This window comes from Urocampus carinirostris, chromosome 7 (genome assembly GCF_059441175.1).
Source record: "Urocampus carinirostris isolate Australia breed hairy pipefish chromosome 7, RoL_Ucar_1.0, whole genome shotgun sequence".
NCBI classification, from domain to species: domain Eukaryota; kingdom Metazoa; phylum Chordata; class Actinopteri; order Syngnathiformes; family Syngnathidae; genus Urocampus; species Urocampus carinirostris.
In genome coordinates this window covers 5939934-5964641 of record NC_142355.1, presented here as the reverse complement: position 1 = coordinate 5964641, position 24708 = coordinate 5939934, and the positions used below count along the sequence as shown (strand labels likewise).

General features: G+C 40.2%; 1 protein-coding gene across 1 annotated transcript in view; it reads right to left on the bottom strand.

Annotated features, from left to right (window-relative positions):
- The window catches only part of lonp2 (lon peptidase 2, peroxisomal), a 65571-nt gene extending 41271 nt beyond the window's left edge, over positions 1–24300 (bottom strand). The window contains exons 1-7 of the mRNA XM_088339586.1: positions 23990–24300; positions 17311–17446; positions 10993–11103; positions 9050–9181; positions 7657–7776; positions 7425–7588; positions 2094–2188 (exon numbers count right to left, since the gene is read on the bottom strand). Coding sequence (XP_088195712.1) covers positions 2094–2188; positions 7425–7588; positions 7657–7776; positions 9050–9181; positions 10993–11103; positions 17311–17446; positions 23990–24222 — 991 coding nt within the window. The 5' untranslated portion in view covers positions 24223–24300. The remainder of the gene's footprint in view (positions 1–2093; positions 2189–7424; positions 7589–7656; positions 7777–9049; positions 9182–10992; positions 11104–17310; positions 17447–23989) is intronic.
- Positions 24301–24708: the final 408 nt, after the last annotated feature.

The following is a 24708-nucleotide window of genomic DNA, read 5'->3' as shown; positions in this document are numbered from 1 at the left end:
TGATTTCGGTGATTGAACAAATCGGTTCTCGAACAGGGTTCTGGAACGGATTATGGTCGAAAACCGAGGTTCCACTGTATTCCCATGTCCATCAACATGTTGCAGACATTAAAATCAATACTTGAAAATCATTTATCTGAACAACATTCGTTTGTCAAGGTCATGTCATCAATTCACTGTTAGTTGAAAACGATCAGCAAATAATTGTGTGCAGTTTCAAGTTCCCATTTGCCTAACTTCTTTGGATTCGCGAGATTTGACCTGAGCATCAACCACAAGAATATGAGCTGCTGATTCCCAGCTGTTCTGAACACAGACTTTTTCAAAATGATTAGGAAAAGAAAGAACATTCTTCAACCATTTATTGCAGACTGACAACACATGGCCTGGACATCAAAAGATGGAGACGAGATATGAGATCAGGTTTTATCCCTTGGAATTAACAGTTGGCTCTTTTTCACAACTCAGTCTACGTTACAGATAATAAATTGATTTTGTAATTCATAATAAACCTTTTGATTTTTCTCACTGATTCCTATGTAGACAATATTTTCTGCTCCAAAACTATCATTGATCACTTCAGATCCGTACAGTATTTGTTGAACCCTAATCAATGTTTGTTCATGTCCTAGTTCTAAGCAATGTTCCCTGTAATTCTCCACGGGTCTGAACGTTCACACAAAGTCGGTGAGCAACGCTTGAAACAACAGTGCGCAACGGCAATCCCAAGTGTGGCAACTAAGTCATTAACAAACATGTCCAAAACTTGACATCAAGTTACAGTTTGCGTTTCCGGCAATGCAAAAAATATTTCACTTTTGAATGAATTGACTCATGTATTATTGCAAGGGTTTTACGGCCTACAAACGTCATTTGTTTTTAAAATTCTTTCACAAGATTTCCATTTCTTTTTTTTTCCTGGGATCTTTTGTCGCATAATACTAACATATTTGTGGGCTTATTGAGTCGGTTTCACGATACAGAAATGTATTTATTCACATTTTTGAGTGGAAGTACAATGTTGGCAACAAGATTGACTTGGTATAATTGGAAATGATTTGAATGCAACACAAACTTTTTATTCTTTTTTCCGTGTTTTTTTTCTACTTTTCTTTTTAAATTCCCCCCAATACCCCTAATAAGCAGGTTAGCGCCTTACATGGCTGCACAGATCACGGCCGCTATTGGGAAATGTGAAGCACAATGTAAAGCGCTTTGGGAAGTCATTGACTTGAAAAGCGCTATATAAATGCAGATCATTTCATTTCATTTCATTTTTACTTTTTTCCTTTGTTTCTTTCTTTTCTTTTTTTCCGTTTTTTTTCTGAATTTTTCCTTCTTTTTTCTTTTCCTTTTGTTTCTTTTTTTCTCAGCTTTTCACTACTTTTTCATTTTGGTATTTTTTTTTCTTTTTTGTTCCATTTATCCCTCTTCCTTTAAGTCATTTTGTGCACAATTTTACATAATATTTGGTCGTGTAGGGATTAAAGAAGCAAAAACAACCTGAAGAGCCGTTTGGGACCGGAAAGAGCCGGTTCTTTTTAGTGAGCCGATCCGAAGAAGCCGGTTCTCGAAAAACTCTACTGACTTTACTCAACTTCGTTCTCCTCAACCAGTGTATTTTTACCTTCATGCACTGTAACTTTGACTTAATTTGCTTCTTAATCAGCAATTTTGAGCCCTGATTTTTGTGAGCTTGGCTAGATTTTCTTGTGCGCGGAAAAGCTCTGGGAAGTGCGCAATTGCGCACACACGCAGCTTAGAGGGAACATTGCGCTGGATAGATTTTCTTGTGCACTGAGAATGTGCGGGCAGTGTGCGATTGCTTAGAGGGAACATTGGTTATAAGAGCGATTTTTGTTAAACACGCTTGGAACAATACTTTCCTTTGAATACATGACAAGGTTTGGAGTCACTTTAAAGTAGAAAGGACAAAAATGGATTGATGGAATAGCTGTACTGCAAAGCGGAATGGGGAGAAAACAAGAAAAGTGTGATCAAGTGAGGTGCTCATGCGGCCATAAAACAATTGTGTTTTTTTTTAAAGCTAGCAATAGCGATCATCCCATTTATTCATTTAGAGATTGATTTACCTTTGGTGTTTCTGCTCCATGGAAGCTCGATCATCAGGTCCAAGTAATTTCGAGTGAGTGCATATTCAGGCATGGACTGCGGCATCTTCTTGAGTCTACATGAAGATGAACATTTGAAACATGTTATAATCAACAAATACCTGTTTAACAGTGTTGGAGTAAGGAGTTACTAATTATGAGTTGTTTAAAATTTTGACAGGTTCAATCGTAGTACAGTGGAACCTCGGTTTTCGAACGCCTCTCTCAGTTCGAACAAATCGGAGTCCGACCAAAAATTTCGAGAAATTCTTGCTTCGCTGTTTGGTCAAAAAAATCGGAGTTCGAACGCCGGTAATGCGTGAGTGCGTACGCTAGGGTGCCATGCTGAGCGGCGTACGGGTGTAGATCACTCTTTTCCTGACTGACTGTTATCGCGTGCGGACGTGCTTCGTTTTGCTTTCGCTTTTAATATAGGTGTATGAAGTGTTTTAGCCCCTAATTATGCCTCCGAAGAAAGTCAGTCCAAACAACAAAGTTGCTACAGGTGAAAAAAGAAAACTAGTGCGTACAACTATTGCATTTAAGAGAGAAATAATAGCAAAATATGAAGGAGGTGTGCGAGTGTCTACTCTTGCTAGGGATTACCTCACTGTCCACCTGCGCCTTCTGCTGACCACCACAAAGGTAAGAAATCCTATTCATAATTCTTTTCTTTATCCTTTTATTTTTATTTTTACACGTTCATGTTAGCGTAATCTTTTGTACGGAAGATTACGATAACGCGGACGTACGATTAGCCTGGGTTAGCTTTGTTTACGTTGAACATTCGAGGTAAACATTTAGGGTGTTGGAACGGAGCCCAACTTTCAGGGTGTTGGAACAGAGCCCCCTTTCCAATGAACCGCTCACCACTTGTTGTGGAGACCCGGGTGCTAAATGACTTGTAAACGACCTGATTTTTTTATTTTTACACGTTCATGTTAGCGTAATCTTTCGTACGCAAGATTACGATAACGCGTACGTACGATTAGCCTGGGTTAGCTTTATGTTTACGTGAAACATTCAAGGTAAACATTCAGGGTGTTGGAACGGATTAAAACGATTTACATTATTTTTAATGGGAAAAATGATTTCGGTGATCGAACAAATCGGTTTTCGAACAGGGTTCTGGAACGGATTATGGTCGAGAACCCAGGTTCCACTGTATTAGAATAAATCAATATGAAAATGTAGTGAGCACACATTTCTTTAACGCTCAACTGTATAGTTGGTTGACTTTTAATTGGTACTGTAGATGTCCAAATACAGGGACGCAAAGTGTCAACTCATGGGCCCTTAACCTCAAGTCAGAAACATTTTTGAAACAAAGTAGTACCATCCCAGCAATCTAATTTCTTAATTGCCTTATCCTCTTGGGGTTCAGACAAAGTGTATTTTTGAGAACATCTTGTGAAAAGCTTCCAATTTAAAGAATTACACAATCCAATGAACACAAACTTATTTCTTAGAGGCTTGAATCCAGATACATCATTTACTGAAGTACAAAATGCAATAAATGACTCATGACTCATGATTGTTTTTTCCAACTTTTTCTTATAAAGATGGCCTTACCAGCAAGAAAATGGCAAGGTCAGATTGTTTTTGAGAATCTCTGAAAGGAGATGTAGTTTACTAGCCTCTAAAGTGAATGCACAGCCGGAGCCAGATTTTTCTTGGCGTTTAAGACCCTTTCTACACCTAAGTAGGTATTCTTTTCCTTATGGGTCCAAAATAATTTCTTATAAAAGACTAACACAGGAGGAGGGTTGCTATATTTATTTTTTATGAAGGAGAAAAAAATGTATAATATGAAAACTTGATAGAGGGTAGGAAACACTTTAAACCGAACTCAAGAATGTTGTCAGGACAAGCGCCTTTCAGCTGCATCTTCTAGCCAGAGTTAAATTGTTTTCAAGCCGTCCTGACCTTGAGAAAGGTATCCGTACCCCGGTGAGCTCAAGGTTAGAGTATTTTTATGCACTTCATGTTGGCGTCTACCAGTCTTCTTTTAGTCGACTTCAACTTGTGCAAAACACTGCTGCCCTTATTTTAAGCAACGCCAGCATATCTCTCCTGTTCCTAATGGATACATGCTGAAAAGTGATGCTAACGGCTAAATGCTAACTTCTTCATGCCGAAAAATTATTTTAATGCTAACATGCTAACAACTCAAATTGAATTGGTTCAATGCATTCCAGATGGGCCAATTCAAATAGAATGGTTCATTACTTTTGAGCATGTACATATATCTCTCCTGTTCCTAACTCCTTTCATCGACTTCAAGTGCCTTGTAGAATCGATTTTAAACTCTTAACGTTTGCTTTAAAAGGCTTGCCCCATGGTATTTATCTGATCTTAGGGGCGGCAGTGGCTCAGGAGGTAGAGCGCTCGTCTTGGGATCAAGAGATCACAGTTCGAATCCCGGCTCCTCCGTGTTACATGTCTAAGTGTCCTTGGGTAAGACACTGAACCCCTAATGCCCCCATTTAGCAGGTTAGCGCCATACATGGCTGCACGGCCGCTATTGGGAAATGTGAAGCACACTGTAAAGCGCTTTGGGAAGTCTTGACTTGAAAAGCGCTATATAAAATCAGATCATTTCATTTTCATTTTTCATTTCATCTTTTGACTGTTTGCAATCCTGGTAGAGTTCTGAGGTCCAAGTATAAACACTTGGGTGACTGAGCTCTCAGTCGAATTGCGTCTCATTTATGATCAGGGCCTCTTTAAATCCTGGCCAAAAACCTACTTATTCAGGAAGTGTTTCATTACCAAGAAGTATGGTGGCACTTTTATTAAATTTTATCATATTCAATCCTATTATATTTTATTGTTTTTATTGTTTGTATTTTTTGTTGGGTTTTTACTTATACAGTGGAACCTCGGTTCTCGACCATAATCCGTTCCAGAACCCTGTTCGAAAACCGATTTGTTCAATCACCGAAATCGTTTTCCCCATTAAAAGTAATGTAAAATCGTTTTATTCCGTTCCAACACCCTGAATGTTTACCATGAACGTAAACATGAAGCTAACCCAGGCTAATCGCACGTTCGCGTTAGCGTAATCTTCCGTACGAAAGATTACGCTAACATGAACGTGTAAAAATAAAAAAAAGGATTATGAATAGGATTTCTTACCTTTGTGGTGGACGGTGGGGAGAGAAAAATCCTCAAAAGTTTTTCAACCTCTTCCAAAACTTGCGGCAGTTTGCTTGCTTATAGCGCTAACTTCCTTAGCCGCATCACTCGATTTCACAGCCTCCTTATTCTTTACTATCGTACTGATCGTAGATTTAGCCATGCTGTATTCACTAGCAAGATCGGAAACTCGCACACCTCTTTCATATTTAGCTATTATGTCTTTCTTAAAGGCAATAGTTGGATGAACAACTTGTCTTTTTTCACCTGTCCTGCTTGCACAGACCTTCTTCGGAGGCATAATTAGGGGCTAAAACACCCCTACGCCGCTCAGCATGGCACCCTAGCGTACTGGCGTTCAAACTCCGATTTTTTGACCGAACAGCGAAGCAAGAATTTCTCGAAATTTTTGGTCGAACACCGATTTGTCCGAACTGAGAGGCGTTCGAAAATCGAGGTTCCACTGTAACTTATCTTATATTATGTACTGTAATTTATATAAAAAAAGTACATTCACATTTATTGCGGAAAATGCCTAATACAGAGGAAGATAGCACAAAAATATAGCACTATTCTACAGAGACACTGCAATTGCCTTTTTTCTCCTCCCTCTCTTAGCCTTGGGATGGCAAAGCAGTGAATGATGTTCAGCAGCACAGAAGCTGGTTAGCTGCCTTCAACACCACCTTGATTGACATCTACTGCTCCCAGTGCTTCGGTAAAGCTTGGACTTCATCAAGGACATGACGTGCCCCAGGAGGACCAATTTCTTTCAGAGTCGTCATCAATTTAAGCTCTCGATGTTCCTCAGTTCGAGCGATTAATCATTCAAGGAGTGCACTTTTTTATCTTGATGCAGGAACTGAATCCTGGGGGAAAGTTCTTCCATCTTGTCGAATGTTATTTTCTTTGACAATGAAGGACCTTTAAATTTGACCTACAGCCAAAACAAATTTCCCCATTGACATTTTGAATTATTATTTCCAGAGGCAGGCAGCCTGGGAAGTCACAGGCTCTCTTAGCAGTAATTGAATGAAAAATGCAACTCCACTTTGCATTTATGACCGGATTAAATTAAAGTGAACTTTCACAACTAGAGTTGTGTTCATTTGTATTCAAACAGAAGTCTTCCGATTTGCCGTAAGATTACCGTAAATTCCGGACTATAAGCCGCTACTTTTTTCCCGATCGTTCAACCCTGCGGCTTATTCAGTGATGCGGCCAATTTATGTAATTTTTCTAACAGCCGCCAGCGGCGCTCGAGTTCAAGGCACACGACGCAGCTTACAAGCTAAACGCAATCGAGCAGTCCGATAAAGAAGGAAGCAGAGCTACAGCACGCAAACTTTACTTGCGAACGTGTTGCTAGCGTGTTTTTGAATAAGGGAGTGTGGGACGACGTCTATATGGCAAAGTCTCTTTCCCATTCTGAAGGAGGACAACTTTGATGACGTCAGTTATAGGGAGGAAGATGAGAACGGTTTACCGTGATTTCTACATGTACGATATGTTTTTTTAAACAGACCCGTTTACTGTATTGCGAGCGTGTTGTTAGTAGCGTTTTGCTACCCTTCACAGGCACGGTTTGGGATGAAAGTTATAATATTATTATTAAAGCTTTAAAAACTCTCTTGGTGTACCGTCTTTCTTAGTAAATATGTGTAACCATGTATAATATGTATTTGCAACTGTATATTTTTGTAATGTATTTATTTGTATTTATTTTGGACACTTATTCTGATAAGTCTTGCACTGACCAATTAAAAAGAAGGGGCGTAACAGACGCGGGGAATGACGGGAAGTGGAGACCGGTAAAGGTGAGTGTTTGTGGACACAGCAAACAATAGCGGATATATATTTTTCCCACCCTTACCTTTGGAAATATACACTTTTTTTCCTTGGATTACTTTTAACGGGACCCGGACTCTGCAGGTCTGCAACAAATCTTAACTACCGGTATCATTTGTGGTCACAGGGCTCAAAGTAGGGTTTGGGTTAATTTTGTGATTGTGTTACATGTTTGAATGTGGGCGCATGCGGCTTATATACAGGTGCGGCTTGTGGAAGTACAAAAGCGCTTATCCTCTTAAAGTGTGGTGGGTGCGGCTTATAATCAGGTGCGCTCTATAGTCCGGAATGTACTGTATTTAAAACCTGCTACGGTAAACAACATACCTTTTGAGCTCTTTTAAACAAACACGGAGTGCTGCATCCGGCATGTTAACTGCATGAACCTTCTTCTCCAGGGAGGCTGTATCATCAGTATCCTCTTCCTCATCATCTTCACTCAGATTGAAATGTCTGCCTGGAAACACATTGCCTTTGCGCACGGATAGCACCTGGCAGGATAGAACAAGAGTAATTTATAACACGCTCTTCTTGACCGCGGGGGCTTTATGCTTTACACCTTTTTGGGGTCAGGCATCATTTTCCGAGTTTTCTGCAGAATTTTAAGTCCCTCAATCTGTCTGGTCAGCATAGGCAATGTTTTCTTAAAACGCTCCTCCAAGCTTACAGCATCCAATACCTTAAAGTCAAAAATCAGTTGCAAACTTTGTCACGCAGCAACAGGATTTAAACAGAGAGTGTCACACTTCAGTACCTGTGTTTGTTTTTCATGTTGCCATATTATCTGCTGTATGTGTCTCATTAGCAAATATTCTTATTCAGTCAGTCGATGTTACCATTTAATTCTGCTGTGAAAAAGTTAAAGTTCTCTTAAACAGAGCCAAATTTAAATACCAGAACTGTCCTCAAGCATGAAAGTACGGTGGAACCTCGGGTTTTCGAACGCCTCTCAGTTCGAACAAAAATTTCGAGAAATTCTTGCTTCGCTGTTCGGTCAAAAAATCGGAGTTCGAACGCCGGTAATGCATGAGTGCGTATTCTAGGGTACCATGCTGAGCGGCGTACGGGTGTTTTAGCCCCTTCTTATGCCTCCGAAGAAAGTCAGTGCAAGCAGCAAAGTTGCTACGGGTGAAAAAAGAAAAGTAGTGCGTACAACTATTGCATTTAAGAAAGAAATAATAGCAAAATATGAAGGAAGTGTGCGAGTGTCTGATCCTCTCCCCACCGTCCACCTGCGCATTCTGCTGACCACCACAAAGGTAAGAAATCCTAAGCATAATTCTTTTCTTTAACCTTTTTTTTTTTATTTTTACACGTTCATGTTAGCGTAATCTTTCGTGCGGAAGATTACGATAACGCAAACGTACGATTAGCCTGGGTTAACTTTAATTTACGTTAAACATTCAAGGTAAACATTCAGGGTGTTGGAACGGAGCCCAACTTTCAGGGTGTTGGAACGGAGCCCCCTTTCCAATGAACCGCTCACCACTTGTTGTGGAGACCCGGGTGCTAAATGACTTGTAAACGACCTGATATTTTTATTTTTACACATGTTAGCGTAATCTTTCGTACAGAAGATTACGATAACGCGGACGTACGATTAGCCTGGGTTAACTTTATGTTTACGTGAAACATTCAAGGTAAACATTCAGGGTGTTGGAACGGATTAAAATGATATACATTATTTTTAATGGGAAAACAGATTTCGGTGATCGAACAAATCGGTTTTCGAACAGGCTTCTGGAACGGATTATGGTCGAGAACCGAGGTTCCACTTTATTCCTTTCAAATACTCTAAACTAGTCCTCTCAACTGAAAACAAGGGTTCTGTTTATCTAGAAAAAAAAAAGGAAATCCATAGGAGTGTATGGTCGAAATGATATGAGCCTGTATAGGCCGTTGGGGCAATGCTTTAAAAAAGGGTGGATTCATACATCCAAGAGGCACGTTACCTGCAGTTTCTCCTTGTTTGAAGTGCGTATCATGGAGGCAACAACATCCGGCAGAGTATCCTTGGGAAGGCTGTCTAGAAGATGTCTGAATTTGGCCACAACTGGAATAGACATGTCTAACATACCGAACAACTACACACACATGCATGCAAACACAGACACACGAACATTGATGATTACAATTACCACCACAGTTAAGTATGTACTCGACAAACAGGTCAAACATAACCTAATTAGGTTGGGTCAGGAGCAGTGTTTCCTCTAAGCTGCGCGCGAGCGCAATTGCGCACTGCTTGCACATTCTCAGCGCACAAGAAAATCTAGCCAGCTCACAAAAATCAGGGCTCGAAATTGCTAATTAAGAAGCGAATTAAGTCAAAGTTACAGTGCATGAAGGTAAAAATACACGGGTTCCCCTGACGTTGTGTCCTAAATGCGGTATTTTGAAGTCGAGTCGAAGTAGAACGAAGTTGAGTAAAGTTAGTAGAGTTTGTCGGGAACCGGCTTCTTTGGCTCGGCTCACCAAAAGGAACCGTCTCTTTTGGGTCCTAAACGACTTTTCGGGTTGTTTTTGCTTCTTTCATCCCAACATGACCAAATATTATGTAAAATTATGCACAAAATGACTTAAAGGAAGGGGGGAATAGGACAAAAAAGAAAAAAATACCAAAATGAAAAAGTAGTGAAAAGCTGAGAAAAAAAGAAACAAAAGGAAGAGTAAAAAAGAAGCAACATTTTTAAAAAGAGCCAGCAAAAAAAAAGAAATGTAGGAAAAAGTAAATAGAGAACGAAAAGAAAAAAGTAAAAGCTCGGAAAAATAAACACAATGAGATTTCTTTTTAAAGGAATTTAAAAAAAGTAGAAAAAAACACGAAAAAAAGAAGAAAAAGTTTGTGTTGCATTCAAATAATTTCCAATTATATCAAGTGAATCTTGTTGCCAACATAGTACTTCCACTAAACATGTGATTAAGTACAGTTCTATATCTTACAACCGACTCAATATCCCCCCCAAAATGTTAATATTATGCGAGAAAATATATCAGGAAATAAAAAGAAATGGATATCTTGTGAAAGAATTGTAAGAACAAACGACGTTTGCAAAAGTACATGAGTCAATTCATTCAAAAGAGAAAAATAATTTTGCATTGCCTTAAACTCAGCAAAATGTATTTTGACGTCAAGTTTTAGACATGTTTGTTAATGACTTAGTTGCCACACTTGGGATTGCTGTTGCTCACTGTTGTTTCAAGCGTTGCTCACCGACTTTGTGTGAACGCTCAGATCGTGGAAAATTACAGGGAACATTGGTCAGGAGTAGATCAATCCATTAAGTTAATTCCATCCAACTTTGGTAGTAATTTTGTAAAAATAAAGACATGTAGGGAATAAAGACATTAAAAATAAATGGCAATCACTTAACAAACCCCTTTCCATTGCACAAACCCGATATAGTCTTCATTTCTAGGTGCATTTTATGCAAAAGTGGAACATTGAAATGAAGAACACATTGGAGTCTGGATAAGAGATCTGGATTGAGGTTTGGCATAACGGTGGAAATTTGTTACAAATGACAGGGCTATGTGAAGCTGTTGTGTTATGAAACATTAGCCCCTTGAAATGTTCTAATAGTGTCTGTTTTTTTATGTTAATAAATTAAAGACAGCAATCATGGGTCAGTAAAAAAATAATATTTACCCTTCCAATTTCACATAAAAGACTCACTCTCCTACATAGACATGGTTTCAAATTCCTACAGCACTTTCAAATCTGGACTTCATAACTTTTCCTGCTGACCCTTTAGTCCAGACCAAGGTTCTGAAAGCCAAAACCTCACAACTAAAAGAGTGGGGAAAATATCTCCTTTACCTTAACATTATTGTTCACAAGATAAAAAAAAAAAAGAATTGTATTATTTTACAGAGGACACAAATTTCTACTGACCTGTAGAGCTGTCTGGTAGAATTTTTGGGACAATTCCAGCAGCTCCCCATCTTCTTCTGAAAAGCTCCCTTCCTGGCTGGTGAACTGTTCGAGTTTATCCAACTGTTCCACCTGCAAATTTGCAAGACCGAAGATTAAAAAAGAAATGTACCGTAAATTCCGGACTATAAGCCGCTACTTTTTTCCCCAAACGTTCAACCCTGCGGCTTATTCAGTGATGCGGCCAGTTTATGTAATTTTTCCGACAGCCGCCAGGGGCGCTCGAGTACAAAAGGTAAGATTTAGACCGGTAGAATGTATGCGCCGAATAAGACTGCAACGTCTCAGCTTGTGCACGAATTAAATTAGCGTAGAAATATCCTCACCATGCAAATTGCAAAAAGAAAGGCACATCACGCAGCTTTTAAGCTAAATGCAATCGAGCAGTCCGATAAAGAAGGAAAAATAGCTATTGCACGTAAACTTTACTTTGCGAGCGTGTTGCTAGCGTGTTTTGGAATAAGGGAGCGTGGGACGAAGTCTATATGACAGATTTTCTTTCCGATACTGAGGAAGACGACTTTGATGGCGTCAGTTAAAAGGAGGAAGATGAGGACGGTTTACTGTGATTTTTACAAGTACGGTATATTTATTTAACAGACCCATTTACTGTTTTGCGAGCGTGTTGCTAGTAGCGCGTTGCTACCTGTCACAGTCACGGTTTGGGATGAAAGTTAGATTATTATTTTTAAAGCTTTGAAAACTCTCTCGGTGTACCGTCTTTCTTTGTAAATATGTGTAACCATGTATAATATGTATTTGCAACTGTATATCTTTGTAATGTATTTATTTTAGAGAGTTATTCTGATATGTTTTCTACGGGCGAATCAAAAAGAAGGGGCGAAAACAACGGGGGCTGACGGGAAGTGGAGTCAAGGTGAGACGTGTTTGTGGACGCAGCGGACAATAGTGGATATATATTTTTCCTACCCTTACTTTTGTGAATATAGACTTTTTTTCCTTGGATTACTTTCAACGGGACCCGGACTCTGCAGGTCTGGATCAAACCTTAAGTACCGATATCATTTTCTGTTCATTTTGCTGGCTGTGGTTTTTGGACTGTGTACTTTATATTCAGTTACAATCGCGGGATTCAAAGTCGGGTTTGAGTTAATTTTGTGATTGTGTTACATGTTTTAATGTAGGCGCATGCGGCTTATATACAGGTGCGGCTTGTGTAAGTACAAAAGTGGTTATCCTCTTAAAATGTGGTGGGTGCGGCTTATAATCAGGTGTGCTCTATAGTCCGAATTTACGGTGTATCTATGTTGTACAAAAATCCCCGAACAGATGTTAATATAAGCCTCTGATGTGACAAATACAAATAAAATTGTGTTTTAAGTCGTTATTTGATTTTTAAGGAATGGAAAATTTCTGTTTGACTTACTGTGAAGTAAAAACCTTTTTGCAGCTCCCACTGAATCATGAATTTATTGTCAAAAGAAATACTTAATCATCAGTCTTGAAAATCTACAAAGATATTTATTGGCGTTTATTGGAGTCAAAATAATCACATTAAAAGCCTTGATCTTTGAATTCTACCGTGTCCCATTTGGACAACCAAACAATCTGCTATTCATATTCGGACCAGCAGCAAAACGAAAACTTTGGTGGGGGGGTCATGGGTTCAAATCCAGCTACCAACCTTCCTGTGTGGAGTTTGCATGTTCTCCCCCGTGCTTGTGTGGGTTTCCTCCGGGCATTTCGGTTTCCTCCCACATTCCAAAAACAGAATCAGATTAATTGGCCGGTCCAAATTGTCCCTAGGTGTGAATGAGCGAGTGAGTTGTCCGTCTCTGTGTGCCCTGTGACTGGCTGGCAACCAGTTCGGGGTGTCCCCTGCCCACTGCCCGAAGATGGCTGGGATGGGCTTCCAGCACCCCCGCGACCCTACTGAGGATAAGCGGTGCAGATAATGGATGGATGGATAGGAGTTCTCCTTTCGATTTATTAGTTAAGCAATAAGTTAAGAAAAAGGGAGCCGCAACATACCTCCACATATATCCTAAAAACACTAGTTCTAAATAAACAAATACATTTAAATAAAAAAATTAAAATAATTGTGGATTCGGTTACTGTATGGCTGAGTGTGTCCATCGGAGTAATCAGTTCGTGTCAGAAGCAATAAACTTTTAACACAATGCCATAAAGCATAGGTATGTTGTCTTGGACTAATGTTTACATTTTTGAACTACCCCCTCAAAAAAACAAGTGGATCCCTCAGGGCCCATTTATTCTTGCGGAACAGGCATTGGCGTAAAGTTACCGGTGGAGCGACCAGGGTTGGATAGGGTTACTTTAACTTGATTACTTTCAATGACTTTTGGATTACTCCAATACCAAATATGCGAATAAAAGACAAAAGAAACTAAATAGAATAAAATGACTAAATTTTGTGCAGGCTTGGGGAGTAACGGAATACGTGGAACGTCAAAAATGATGTTGGCAAGCTGTTTGGATTTATTTTCATTTTGTTTCTGTCGCATTTTACGTTTGTTTTGCCGGAGATCAAAGAGATCAAAGCCAGGAGAGAAAGCTTACCACGTGTTGTGAGTCTTCATTTTATTCATATTTAGTTTCTTTTGTCTTTTATTAGCATATTTGGTATTGGAGTAATCCATAAGTAATCGAAAGTAATCAAGTTAAAGTACCCTACCCAACCCTGATAGGGAGCAGGTGTGTTCAATTTGTAGTACACGCTGTCATAATGGTCACTGAAACTCCCTAAATGGCACACCAGGTCAAGAAACTCTCTGGGGACCTAAACAATGTATTGTGGCACTACAAAAGGCTGCCCACCGTTACAAGATGATTGGCAACACCCTGAGTTGAGCTGCAGTACAGTTGTCGAGATCCCCCGGCGTGTTAACAAATCAGAATGCACTCACAACAAGGCTTGTGTTGGTTGTCCAAAGAAGCTGAGCGGACGTGCACAGAATCACATCTAAATGCTATCTAAGAAAGATGGGGGCAGGACTGCTGTCAGCATTACTGCAGAGATTGAAGTGGTGGGTGTCAAGCTGGAAATACTTGGACCATACACTTCAAGAACTTTCACTTAAGGGTGTACTCACTTTTGTTACAAAGGGGATTGGTTATTGACGGCTATATTTTGAGTTTTTGGAGGGTTAAAAACATTGCTACCTTTCGTTGTGTCAAAATAATCATTGTTTTGTGTTGTTCTAGTAAATAATAGGGCTGCAAAATAAACCGAAATCTAATTGATATCGCGATGTGACGTGGTGCGATTGTGTAATGGTAACAAACTGCGTTTTTTTTTCCAATGATTTAGTTTATGATTTGAATTATTGACTTTTGAGTCAACTACAATGATCAAAGTTTGGGTTTTAGCGGCGCTATACAATCGACCAAATGCACTGTCGAGTGGCTTGCAGCCTTTTTTTTTTGTCCACTTACTCCTTATTGGTTTACTGCTTAATCAACATGTTTTTGTCTCGTCACCGGGCTCCTGTGAGTACAGAGCGGGTGGGCGGGGATGATGTGGTCTAATGCTCGCCATTCCCATGACGGTATCTGTCAATCTACAGTGAACCTTTACCCAATTCAAACTTTCAAGTTGTTTATACTAATCGACTCCAAAGTCAGAACCCTTGAAAAACAAATGACACAACAAAAAAGTAAAAATATTTACTTCTCAGGGCAACAACTAATGCAGTGTGAAATATAAGGAAAGAACTGTTAGCTTAAATTAAAATACAAAACAATTTAGCTTTTTAAACACTAAACAGATTTACAGTAAAAAAACAAAACAGAATCATTGGAAAAAAAAAAGCTAAATAAAACATAACTTAAAAATATTTACTCTGCAGTGCTTCTAATAACTATAAATGCAAAAGAAAATACAATTCAATTTCAACCAAATCAGATACAGAAACACCGAGTTGCTACGCAAAAAAACATAGTAGCTAGCTAGTTGACAATTAGCTCATGTTAAGTAAAATAAACGCTAATTTCTCGAGCAACAAAAATAAAAAAAAATGCACGCTTATATCATAGTTTGTGTATCTTAGATTTAAAAAAAATAATAATATTGTTCTTTTTAATGCGTAGTTTCTTTCTACCACTAGGGGGCGCTAAATAATACAACTTTCCCTTGAACTTAAATATGGCGTAAAACGTACACCTCTCATTCCGCAGGTCGGAATTGGCCCCCGGGGCGCCCTAGACTGTCCACCCACTGGGGTCTCAAAAAAATCTATGGGAAACACTACCGACTGTAATCAAGTACTCAGAAAAGTAGAATAGAAAATGCACTATTTTTAAATGCACTGAAATTGTAATACTGGTCTGAAAAATTGTGATAAATTTTTTTCCAAAATCGCACAGCCCTACTAAACACCATAATGAAATCCCTGCAGAAATGTGAGATACTCTAAATGTGTACAACTGGAAACTCAACAAGCACATTACCATACTTGTCCAATTATTGATCAGCCGGAAAATATTGCTGACCACAAATGAATAAATGAAATGAAATGATCTGCATTTATATAGCGCTTTTCAAGTCAATGACTTTCCAAAGCGCTTTACATTGTGCTTCACATTTCCCAATAGCGGCCGTGATCTGTGCAGCCATGTAAGGCGCTAACCTGCTTATTGGGGGTATTGGGGGTTCAGTGTCTTACCCAAGGACACTTCGGCATGTAACACGGACAAGCCGGGATTCGAACTGGGATCCCTTAATCCTAAAACGATCGCTCTACCTCCTGAGCTACTGCCGCCCCAATGAATAACAATGGTGCTAGCGGGGATCTAACGGTAAGAGCGCTAAATCATAACCACAATGCCACAATCGTCTTATCACATCATGAAATGAAATGATCTGCATTTATATAGCGCTTTTCAAGTCAATGACTTCCCAAAGCGCTTTACAATGTGCTCCACATTTCCAAAAAGCGGCCTTGGAGCCATGTAAGGCGCTAACCTGCTTATTGGGGGTATTAGGGGTTCAGTGTCTTACCCAAGGACACTTCGACATGTAACACGACGGGATTCGAACTGGGATCCCTTGATCCCAAAACGAGCGCTCTACCTCCTGAGCTACTGCTGCCCCTAACATCACACTGTTTTTAGTCCCGGTACTAGATACGAATTTTAAAGAATGGAGAAAAAACACATTAAAAACAACTACAGTGGAACCTGGGTTTTCGAACGCCTCTCAGTTCGAACAAATCGGAGTCCGACCAAAAATTTCGAGAAATTCTTGCTTCGCTGTTCGGTCAAAAAATCGGAGTTCGAACGCCGGGGTGGATGTTTCACGTCACATTTTTTTACTCCTTTTAATTTTCTCAGGTGCAATTGCCCCTCCAAAACACTAGGGGACGTCCGAGATGAAACAAAAGTGTGGCAAATGGGCCGAGTTACAGAATTTCACAACACCGATGAAGCTGCAGCCACTAGAGTCATCATGACTTTTATGACACTGTCATGAACCACTTCCCAAAAGTGCTAAAAAGAAGGCAGAAGCAAGTGTCATTGGATAGATATTTTAAACACTTGGTACACCTATATTATAAGCGAAAGCAAAACGAAGCACGTCCGCACGCGATAACAGTTGGTCACGAAAAGAGCGATCTACACCCGTACGCCGCTCAGCATCGCACCCTAGTGTACGCACTCACGCATTACCGGCGTTCGAACTCCGATTTTTTGACCGAACAGCGAAGCAAGAATTTCTCAAAATTTTTGGTCGGACTCCGATTTGTTCGAACTGAGAGGCGTTCGAAAACCCAGGTTCCACTATATATATATATATATATATATATATATACAGGTTCAAATCCAGCTCCGGACTTCCTGTGCGGAGTTTGTTTGTTCTCCCCGTGCTTGCGTGGGTTTCCTCCGGGCACTCCGGTTTCCTCCCACATTCCAAAAGCATGCATTTCATGTGAATTGGCCGGTCCAAATTGTCCTTAGGTGTGAATGAGCGAATGAGTTGTCTGTCCCTGTGTGCCCTGCGACTGGCTGGCAACCAGTTCAGGGTGTCCCCTGCCCACTGCCCGGAGATGGCTGGGATGGGCTCCAGCCCCCCCGCGACCCTAATGAGGATAAGCGGTACGGCTAATGAGATGAGATGAGATATATAAGTATTAGTGCAAAAAACATGTACTATTTCCTCAAATTTTGTATGTTTTAGAATGTGGGTATCCCTTTAACCCTTACTATATCAAATACACATTTTATTTGATTCAATTCAGTGCTGTTCAGGACACATGATCAGATATAACATAAAAATCCCAGCAATTTCTACATTTTTACCTGAGCCAGAATAAATGGTTGTTGTGTCAGCACACTTGACACACTAAACCGACACAATCCAGTGATGAGAAGGCTGTAGTGTGGCTTTGGCCAGTTACTGCCCACTACCTGCACTGCAATCCCAGCCGTACCGATCCTGCCCGCAAAGAGAGACATCATTTGTCAGAGGATGTTAGCAATGATAATTCACTTAATCATAGTAAGAAAAATATCAATGATGATAATAATGACAAACATCAATAATGATAATTCGGTAAGAAAAAAAATTGTTTCATTTCCCCTGTCTGATTCAATAAAGGCTAAAAAACTAATAATTTAGAATTATTTTTTTGTCTCTTGGTGTGAATGAGCGAGCGAATTGTCTGTCCCTGTGTGCCCTGCGATTGGCTGGCAACCAGTTCAGGGTGTCCCCTGCCCGAAGATGGCTGGGATGGGCTCCAGCATCCCCGCAATCGTACTGAGGATAAGCCGTGCATATTAGAAGAAGAAGAAGAAGAAGAAGAAGAAGAAGAAGAAGAAGAAGAAGAAGAAGAAGAAGAAGAAGAAGAAGAAGAAGAAGAAGAAGAAGAAGAAGAAGAAGAAGAAGAAGAAGAAGAAGAAGAAGAAGAAGAAGAAGAAGAAGAAAAGAAGAAGAAGAAGAAGAAGAAGAAGAAGAAGAAGAAGAAGAAGAAGAAGAAGAAGAAGAAGAAGAAGAAGAAGAAGAAGAAGAAGAAGAAGAAGAAGAAGAAGAAGAAGAAGAAGAAGAAGAAGAAGAAGAAGAAGAAGAAGAAGAAGAAGAAGAAGAAGAAGAAGAAGAAGAAGAAGAAGAAGAAGAAGAAGAAGAAGAAGAAGAAGAAGAAGAAGAAGAAGAAGAAGAAGAAGAAGAAGAAGAAGAAGAAGAAGAAGAAGAAGAAGAAGAAAGAAGAAGAAGAAGAAGAAGAAGAAGAAGAAGAAGAAGAAGAAGAAGAAGAAGAGAAGAAGAAGAAGAAGAAGAAGAAGATAAGAAGAAGAAGAAGAAGAAGAAGAAGAAGAAGAAGAAGAAGAAGAAGAAGAAGAAGAAGAAGAAGAAGAAGAAGAAGAAGAAGAAGAAGAAGAAGAAGAAGAAGAAGAAGAAGAAGAAGAAGAAGAAGAAGAAGAAGAAGAAGAAGAAGAAGAAGAAGAAGAAGAAGAAGAAGAAGAAGAAGAAGAAGAAGAAGAAGAAGAAGAAGAAGAAGAAGAAGAAGAAGAAGAAGAAGAAGAAGAAGAAGAAGAAGAGAAGAAGAAGAAGAAGAAGAAGAAGAAGAAGAAGAAGAAGAAGAAGAAGAAGAAGATAGAAGAAGAAGAAGAAGAAGAAGAAGAAGAAGAAGAGAAGAAGAAGAAGAAGAAGAAGAAGAAGAAGAAGAAGAAGAAGAAGAAGAAGAAGAACGACGACCTTTATTGTCATTGTTACAAAATGGGTTAACATATTGTGACAACGAAATTGGGCATGACACTCCAGTTTTACACATTCACAGTGAGGTATGAGCCAAGAAGATAGAGGAACAGAGAAGATAAGGTTATAAGACAAGGGGATAAGGCTATAGTTATAATTTACATGGTATTTACACAAGAAATGTCGGCATGTGGGATGTTACATACAGGGTTGTCGTGATAACGTTGGTATCGTAATGGTTGTGCAATATTGCATTTGGTGCAAATAATGGATGGATGGATGGATAAACAGTATGTTTAATTACAATATAATTTATAATACCCCCAGTTTTTACAGCACAGAACCCTTGACAATGACGTAATATTTGCAGAAAACGATTCATTAAATGTTTTATAAAATTTTAAATTTTAAAAAGTGACATTGGATAATTTCTCACGGCACACCTGACGATCTCACAGTGGTTGAAAATCATTGCTCTAGACATTATCTAATAAGTTGAAACATTACTACATTCAAAAATTCAAGTAAAATAGTAATGTAGACCGCCCATTGAGGAAACATTGAGAAGGTTGGAAACGGAGTTTGGAAGAGTATGTGATAGGCGTAATTTATGTGTGAATGTTGGGAAGAGTAAGGTGATGAAGTGTTCACGTGATGGAGTGGGCATGGCGTTAGAAATCAGGTTGCATGGACGGGTGCTGGAAGAAGTTGAAAGCTATAGGTACTTGGGTTGTGATGTGGCTGCAGTTGGTGGAATGGAGTGCAAGGTATTGCACGGAGTCAATCAAGGAAGCAAGGTATTGGGTGCTCTGAGGAGAGTGATGAGCAACAAGAGTATGAGTATGGATGTTAAGAGGCGACCGTATGAAAGTGTGATTGTGCCGACTGTTGTATTGTGCAGAGACTTGGAGCCTGAATGCAGATTTAAGAAGGAATTTCAATGTTTTTAAGATGAAGTGTTTGAGGACTATGTTAGGAGAGACAAGATTGGATAGATTGAGAAATGAAATTGTGAGAGACAGAACTGAAGTCGTCGTGGAACTGAGCGTGTGGATAAGAGAGTACTAGGTTCGTTTGGACACATGGAGAATATGGATGAGGAGCGAATGTTGAAGAGGATCTACAGAGCAGAAATCAATGGAAGGAGACCAAGAGGAAGGCTGCAATTGATGTGGATGGATGGTGTTATGTGTGCACCGCAGGAAAGAGGTCTAAATATAATGGAAGCTAGGGCTCTTGTTGGTGATAGAAAGGAGTGGAGAGGTGTTGTGAAATGATAGTGGGATTGTGGACGCGTTCTTAAGGATGGGCTGGACACCCGTATGATGCGGCAGGGGTAAACCAGTGAAAGCTGTCGGGCCCTGCTGTTGAACAAAAGAGTGTGTTGTGTCACCCTGACCCGAGTGACCATTTCATCTGGAGGGACGAAAGCATGACCAACTTGGGTGCCAAGGTGCCTAACTTGTTAGGGTGTTTGGGCAATTGGGTTGGCCACGGTCCAAAAAATTGTGTGTGTGTTTTTTTTTGCTATTTATTTCCCTTTTATTTTCTTTGTTATTGTATGTGTGTGTCTTGCTGTCAGACACCCCTCTTGAGGGATATGACCAAGGTAGATCTCATCTCATCAGCCGTACCGCTCATCCTCATTAGGGTCGCGGGGGGGCTGGAGCCCATCCCAGCCATCTCCGGGCAGTGGGCAGGGGACACCCTGAACTGGTTGCCAGCCAATCGCAGGGCACACAGGGACAGACAACTCATTCGCTCATTCACACCTAGGGACAATTTGGACTGGCCAATTCACCTGAAATGCATGTTTTTGGAAGGTGGGAGGAAACCGGAGTGCCCGAGGAAACCCATGCAAGCACGGGGAGAACATACAAACTCCGCACAGGAAGTCTGGAGCTGGATTTGAACCCACGACAGGTTCCCATGACATGAACTGTGCCGCACAAGCGCTAACCACTGCGCCGCCGTGCTGCCCCGACCAAGGTAGATAGATATATATATATAATGTACCACAGCCATATCCCCCAAGTGGGAGGTGGCTAGAGTCATTTCTGACTCTTTTTGGGAGATTGATTCAGAGGAGGGGATTCCCAGCCCCCTCGCTCAACCCAACTGAGGTGTTGGGAGTCATTAGGTGACCAAACCCCCCAATTCCAACCCCTAATGCTGAACGCCAAGCAGGGAGGCAACAGGTACCAATGTTCAAGTCTTAGGTATGACTCGGCCGAGGCTTGAACCACAACCTCCCAGTCTCGGGGCGGGCGCCATACCCCCAAGGCCACCGAGCTAGAAATACAGAACTGTGTGAATGTTTGAATCATTTTAAAGGAATTTTAGCAATAATCCTTTGCATTTGTGTCATAAAACAATGTATTTCGTTTGTACTTTGGAAATGGATTCCGTAAGACGTCACAAGCGATGAAAAACTATTTACCGCCTAGGGCAACTACAAGTAAGTACATTTTGAATTGAAATGCTCAGGGGTATCTTGAGACCTGAATTACAACTACCGGTTGTGAAAGTAAATCAATAATTACCTAGTCTAGTACAGAGCACAGTGTCTGATTAAAGTCCATTTTGTGTGCTTGGCTTTCTTTTAACTGCGATCTTAGTTCCTTCATCAAAAACAAATAAAGATAAGACAAATTTCACTCAGAGAACATTGTAGATGTTCCTCACAAATACTTTGGTGCAGTGAAAACGCTGATGACGTTTCTTGTTATCTTTTTGAATTTGACCTATTGACGCTACAACATTGTGATCATTGAACTGACTTTCTTGAGGGGAGGTTATTATGCATTTTTACTCTTGTAAAAATTAAAATGGTTATTACTTATTAAGACAATGTTATATATACAGTGGAAGTTCAAACAAATCGGAGTACGAACAAAAAATTTGAGAATTTCTTGCTTCGTTGTTCGAACAAAAAACGAAGTTCGAACGCCGGGGATGGATGTTTCACATCACATTTCTTTACTCCTTTGAATTTTCTTAGGTGCAATTGCACCTCCAATACACTAGGGGATGTCCGAGATGAAACAAATGTGTAGCAAATGGGCCGAGTTACAGAATTTCACCACCCCGATGAAGCTGCAGCCACCAGAGTCATCATGACTTTAATGACACTGTCATGGACCACTTCCGAAAAGTGCCAAGAAGAAGGCAGAAGCAAGTGTCATTGGATAGATATTTGAAGAGAAAAGAACATCCTGTAGCCGAGTCATCCGTAGCAAAGAGATTTGAACGTGTGAGCACCCCTTAAACAGAAGAGCTCCCCGAAGTTTTTATGGAAGGGAACTCTCCTTCCAAACAATAATTTTCCTTCCCACTCCATCCCTCTCCACCATCCACCTGCGCCTTCTGCTGACCACCACAAAGGTAAAAAATCCTATTCATAATTCTTTTCTTTATCCTTTTTTTTAATTTTTTATTTTTACACGTTCATGTTAGCGTAATCTTTCGTACGGAAGATTACGATAACGCGAACGTACGACTAGCCTGGGTTAGCTTTATGTTTACGTTGAACATTCAAGGTAAACATTTAAGGTGTTGGAACGGAGACAGAATGGAAGATTACGCTAACGCGAACGTACGATTAGTCTGGGTTACATTTATGTTATTTGTGTCTTATATATACCCAAAAAAATAAATTAAATTAAAAAATTTTTTTACATTTTGTTGTGAGATACTGAGTTGCTCGACATGAATGAGATTTATTATAAAAAAAGTTCAAAAATTAAGTAGCTTGGATGTTCACTGTAAAAGGAAAAAAATACATGCAAATATAATTAAGTCAAATAATACATTTTCTTATTTAAATTATGAATTCATTTTCTGCATTAAAATATTTTTAGTGTTATACTGATTAAAGAGATAACCACAAACCTGTCATTTTTCATTTTCTCCTTTTATACTTCCTTTTTTTCTTAACTTCTTTATATAACATAATAGTTCGTAATATACGGGGGCCACAAGATAGGATTGTGCTAAAATGCTAATTCCCCTTATAGAGATCAAAGCCAGTATTACCAGCTTGGTAGCTTAGATGGTAGGGCGCTTGCTCTGAGACTGGGAGGTCGCTGGTTCAAGCCTCGGCCGAGTCATACCTAAGACTTACAACAATGGTACCCATTGCCTCCCTGCTTGGCGCTCGGTATTGAGGGTTGGAATTGGGGGGTTTGGTCACCTAATGACTCCCAACACAGCAGTTGGGTCTAAAAACCCGGCGCCGATCGAAGGCGACGAGTCACGTCGATAGCTTCGCGTGACAAAATGATTTCCGGTAGATATCATGTCGATGGTTGATACTGGCTGAATAATAACAAATAATAATGCAAAAGAGCTGTATGAGAGCCAGCTCTCTTTAATGAGTTGAGCCGAAAAAGCCGGTTCTCTAAGACGAGACAGACTTCCTTTCACTACATCAAACCGATCGCTTCGTTTGCAACGAAAAAAAAAAAAACGATACCGAGATAGAGGCTTCCGCGGCGAACTCGTTTAAATTGATTGATTTGACGTTTCGGGCAGCACGGCGGCACAGTGGTTAGCGCATGTGCGGCACAGTTCATGTCTTGGGAACCCCCTGCGTGGGTTAATATCCAGCTCCAGACTTCCTGTGCGAAGTTTGTATGTTCTCCCCGTGCTTGCGTGGATTTTCTCCGGGCACTCCGGTTTCCTCCCACATTCCAAAAACATGCATTTCAGGTGAATTGGCCGGTCCAAATTGTCCCTAGGTGCGAATGAGCGAGTGAGTTGTCTGTCCCAGTGTGCCCTGCGATTGGCTGGCAACCAGTTCAGGGTGTCCCCTGCCCACTGCCCAATGATTGCTGGGATGGGCTCCAGCACCCCCGCGACCCTACTGAGGATAAGCGGTGTAGCTAATGGGATGAGTTCGTAATATAATGCAAGTGAGCTGTTTGAGAGCCAGCTCTCTTTAATGAGTTGAGCCGAAAAAGCCGGTTCTCTAAGACGAGACGGACTGCCTTTCACTACATCAAACCGCTCACTTCGTTTGCAACGAAAAAAAAAACCGATACCGAGATAGAGGCTTCCGCGGCGAACTCGTTCGACTTGATTGATTTGCCGTTTGGTGATAGGCGTTGTATATCGAATGGTACCCATCATTGACAAATTTGCGTTTTTCCGTACAGATTTTCTCGTACGTCGTACACGTCTTAAAATTCATAATAGACGTACTTTGCACGGCAAAACTGTACAGGTTGACAGGTATGGAGATAGCTGAAGATAGCCATATGGATAAAAGTGAGCTAATTTAAACTTTACTTGTGCAAAGTGGGGAGGTCGTCAGTGTCCTTCTGGGGGTCCTTGGTGTTTGGAATCACCCCAATAATGGTGCTTTTGAGCGAAGTCCCCTTTAGCAAGCGGTGTCTGATCAGGTGCATGTTCCGAGGAGTATCGACCTTTAGGCGGACGGTCGAGCCAGGAAGAAGCACCCATTCGTGGGTCAAAAGCAAGGGAAGACGACTCGGTAACTCAATTCCGCCCAACGAGGACATTTTTACGAGTATATTCCAAAACTTGCGGGCGACTGTTAGCAAGTCAATCAACTTCTGGTTGATTTGTAAACATCCAAATCGCTGTTTAACTTTGTGATGAGTGACATCACTTCCTTTGTGTTTTCAAAATAAAACAAAAATGGTTTACAGTTGCCATGTAAAACACGGGACATGTTTATATACATGCATTTCAAGTTTATTGTATTTTAACGCACACAACTAAAATATATTATATTCTAATTTGACTCAACATCATCTGATTTTTGTATTCGTTTTAAATGTTCTACTTGAATCACGATTTGACTTCCTTTCAACGTATATGTTTTCGATGGCAAGTCTTAAGGGTCAAAAAGCAAAGAGCTAAAACTCCAGCATTAACACTTGAGTCATGCTCGTAAAATAATCAGGGTTGGGTAGGGTTACTTTAACTCTATTACTTTCAATAACTTTTGGATTACTCCAAAACTAAATATGCTAATCAAAGAC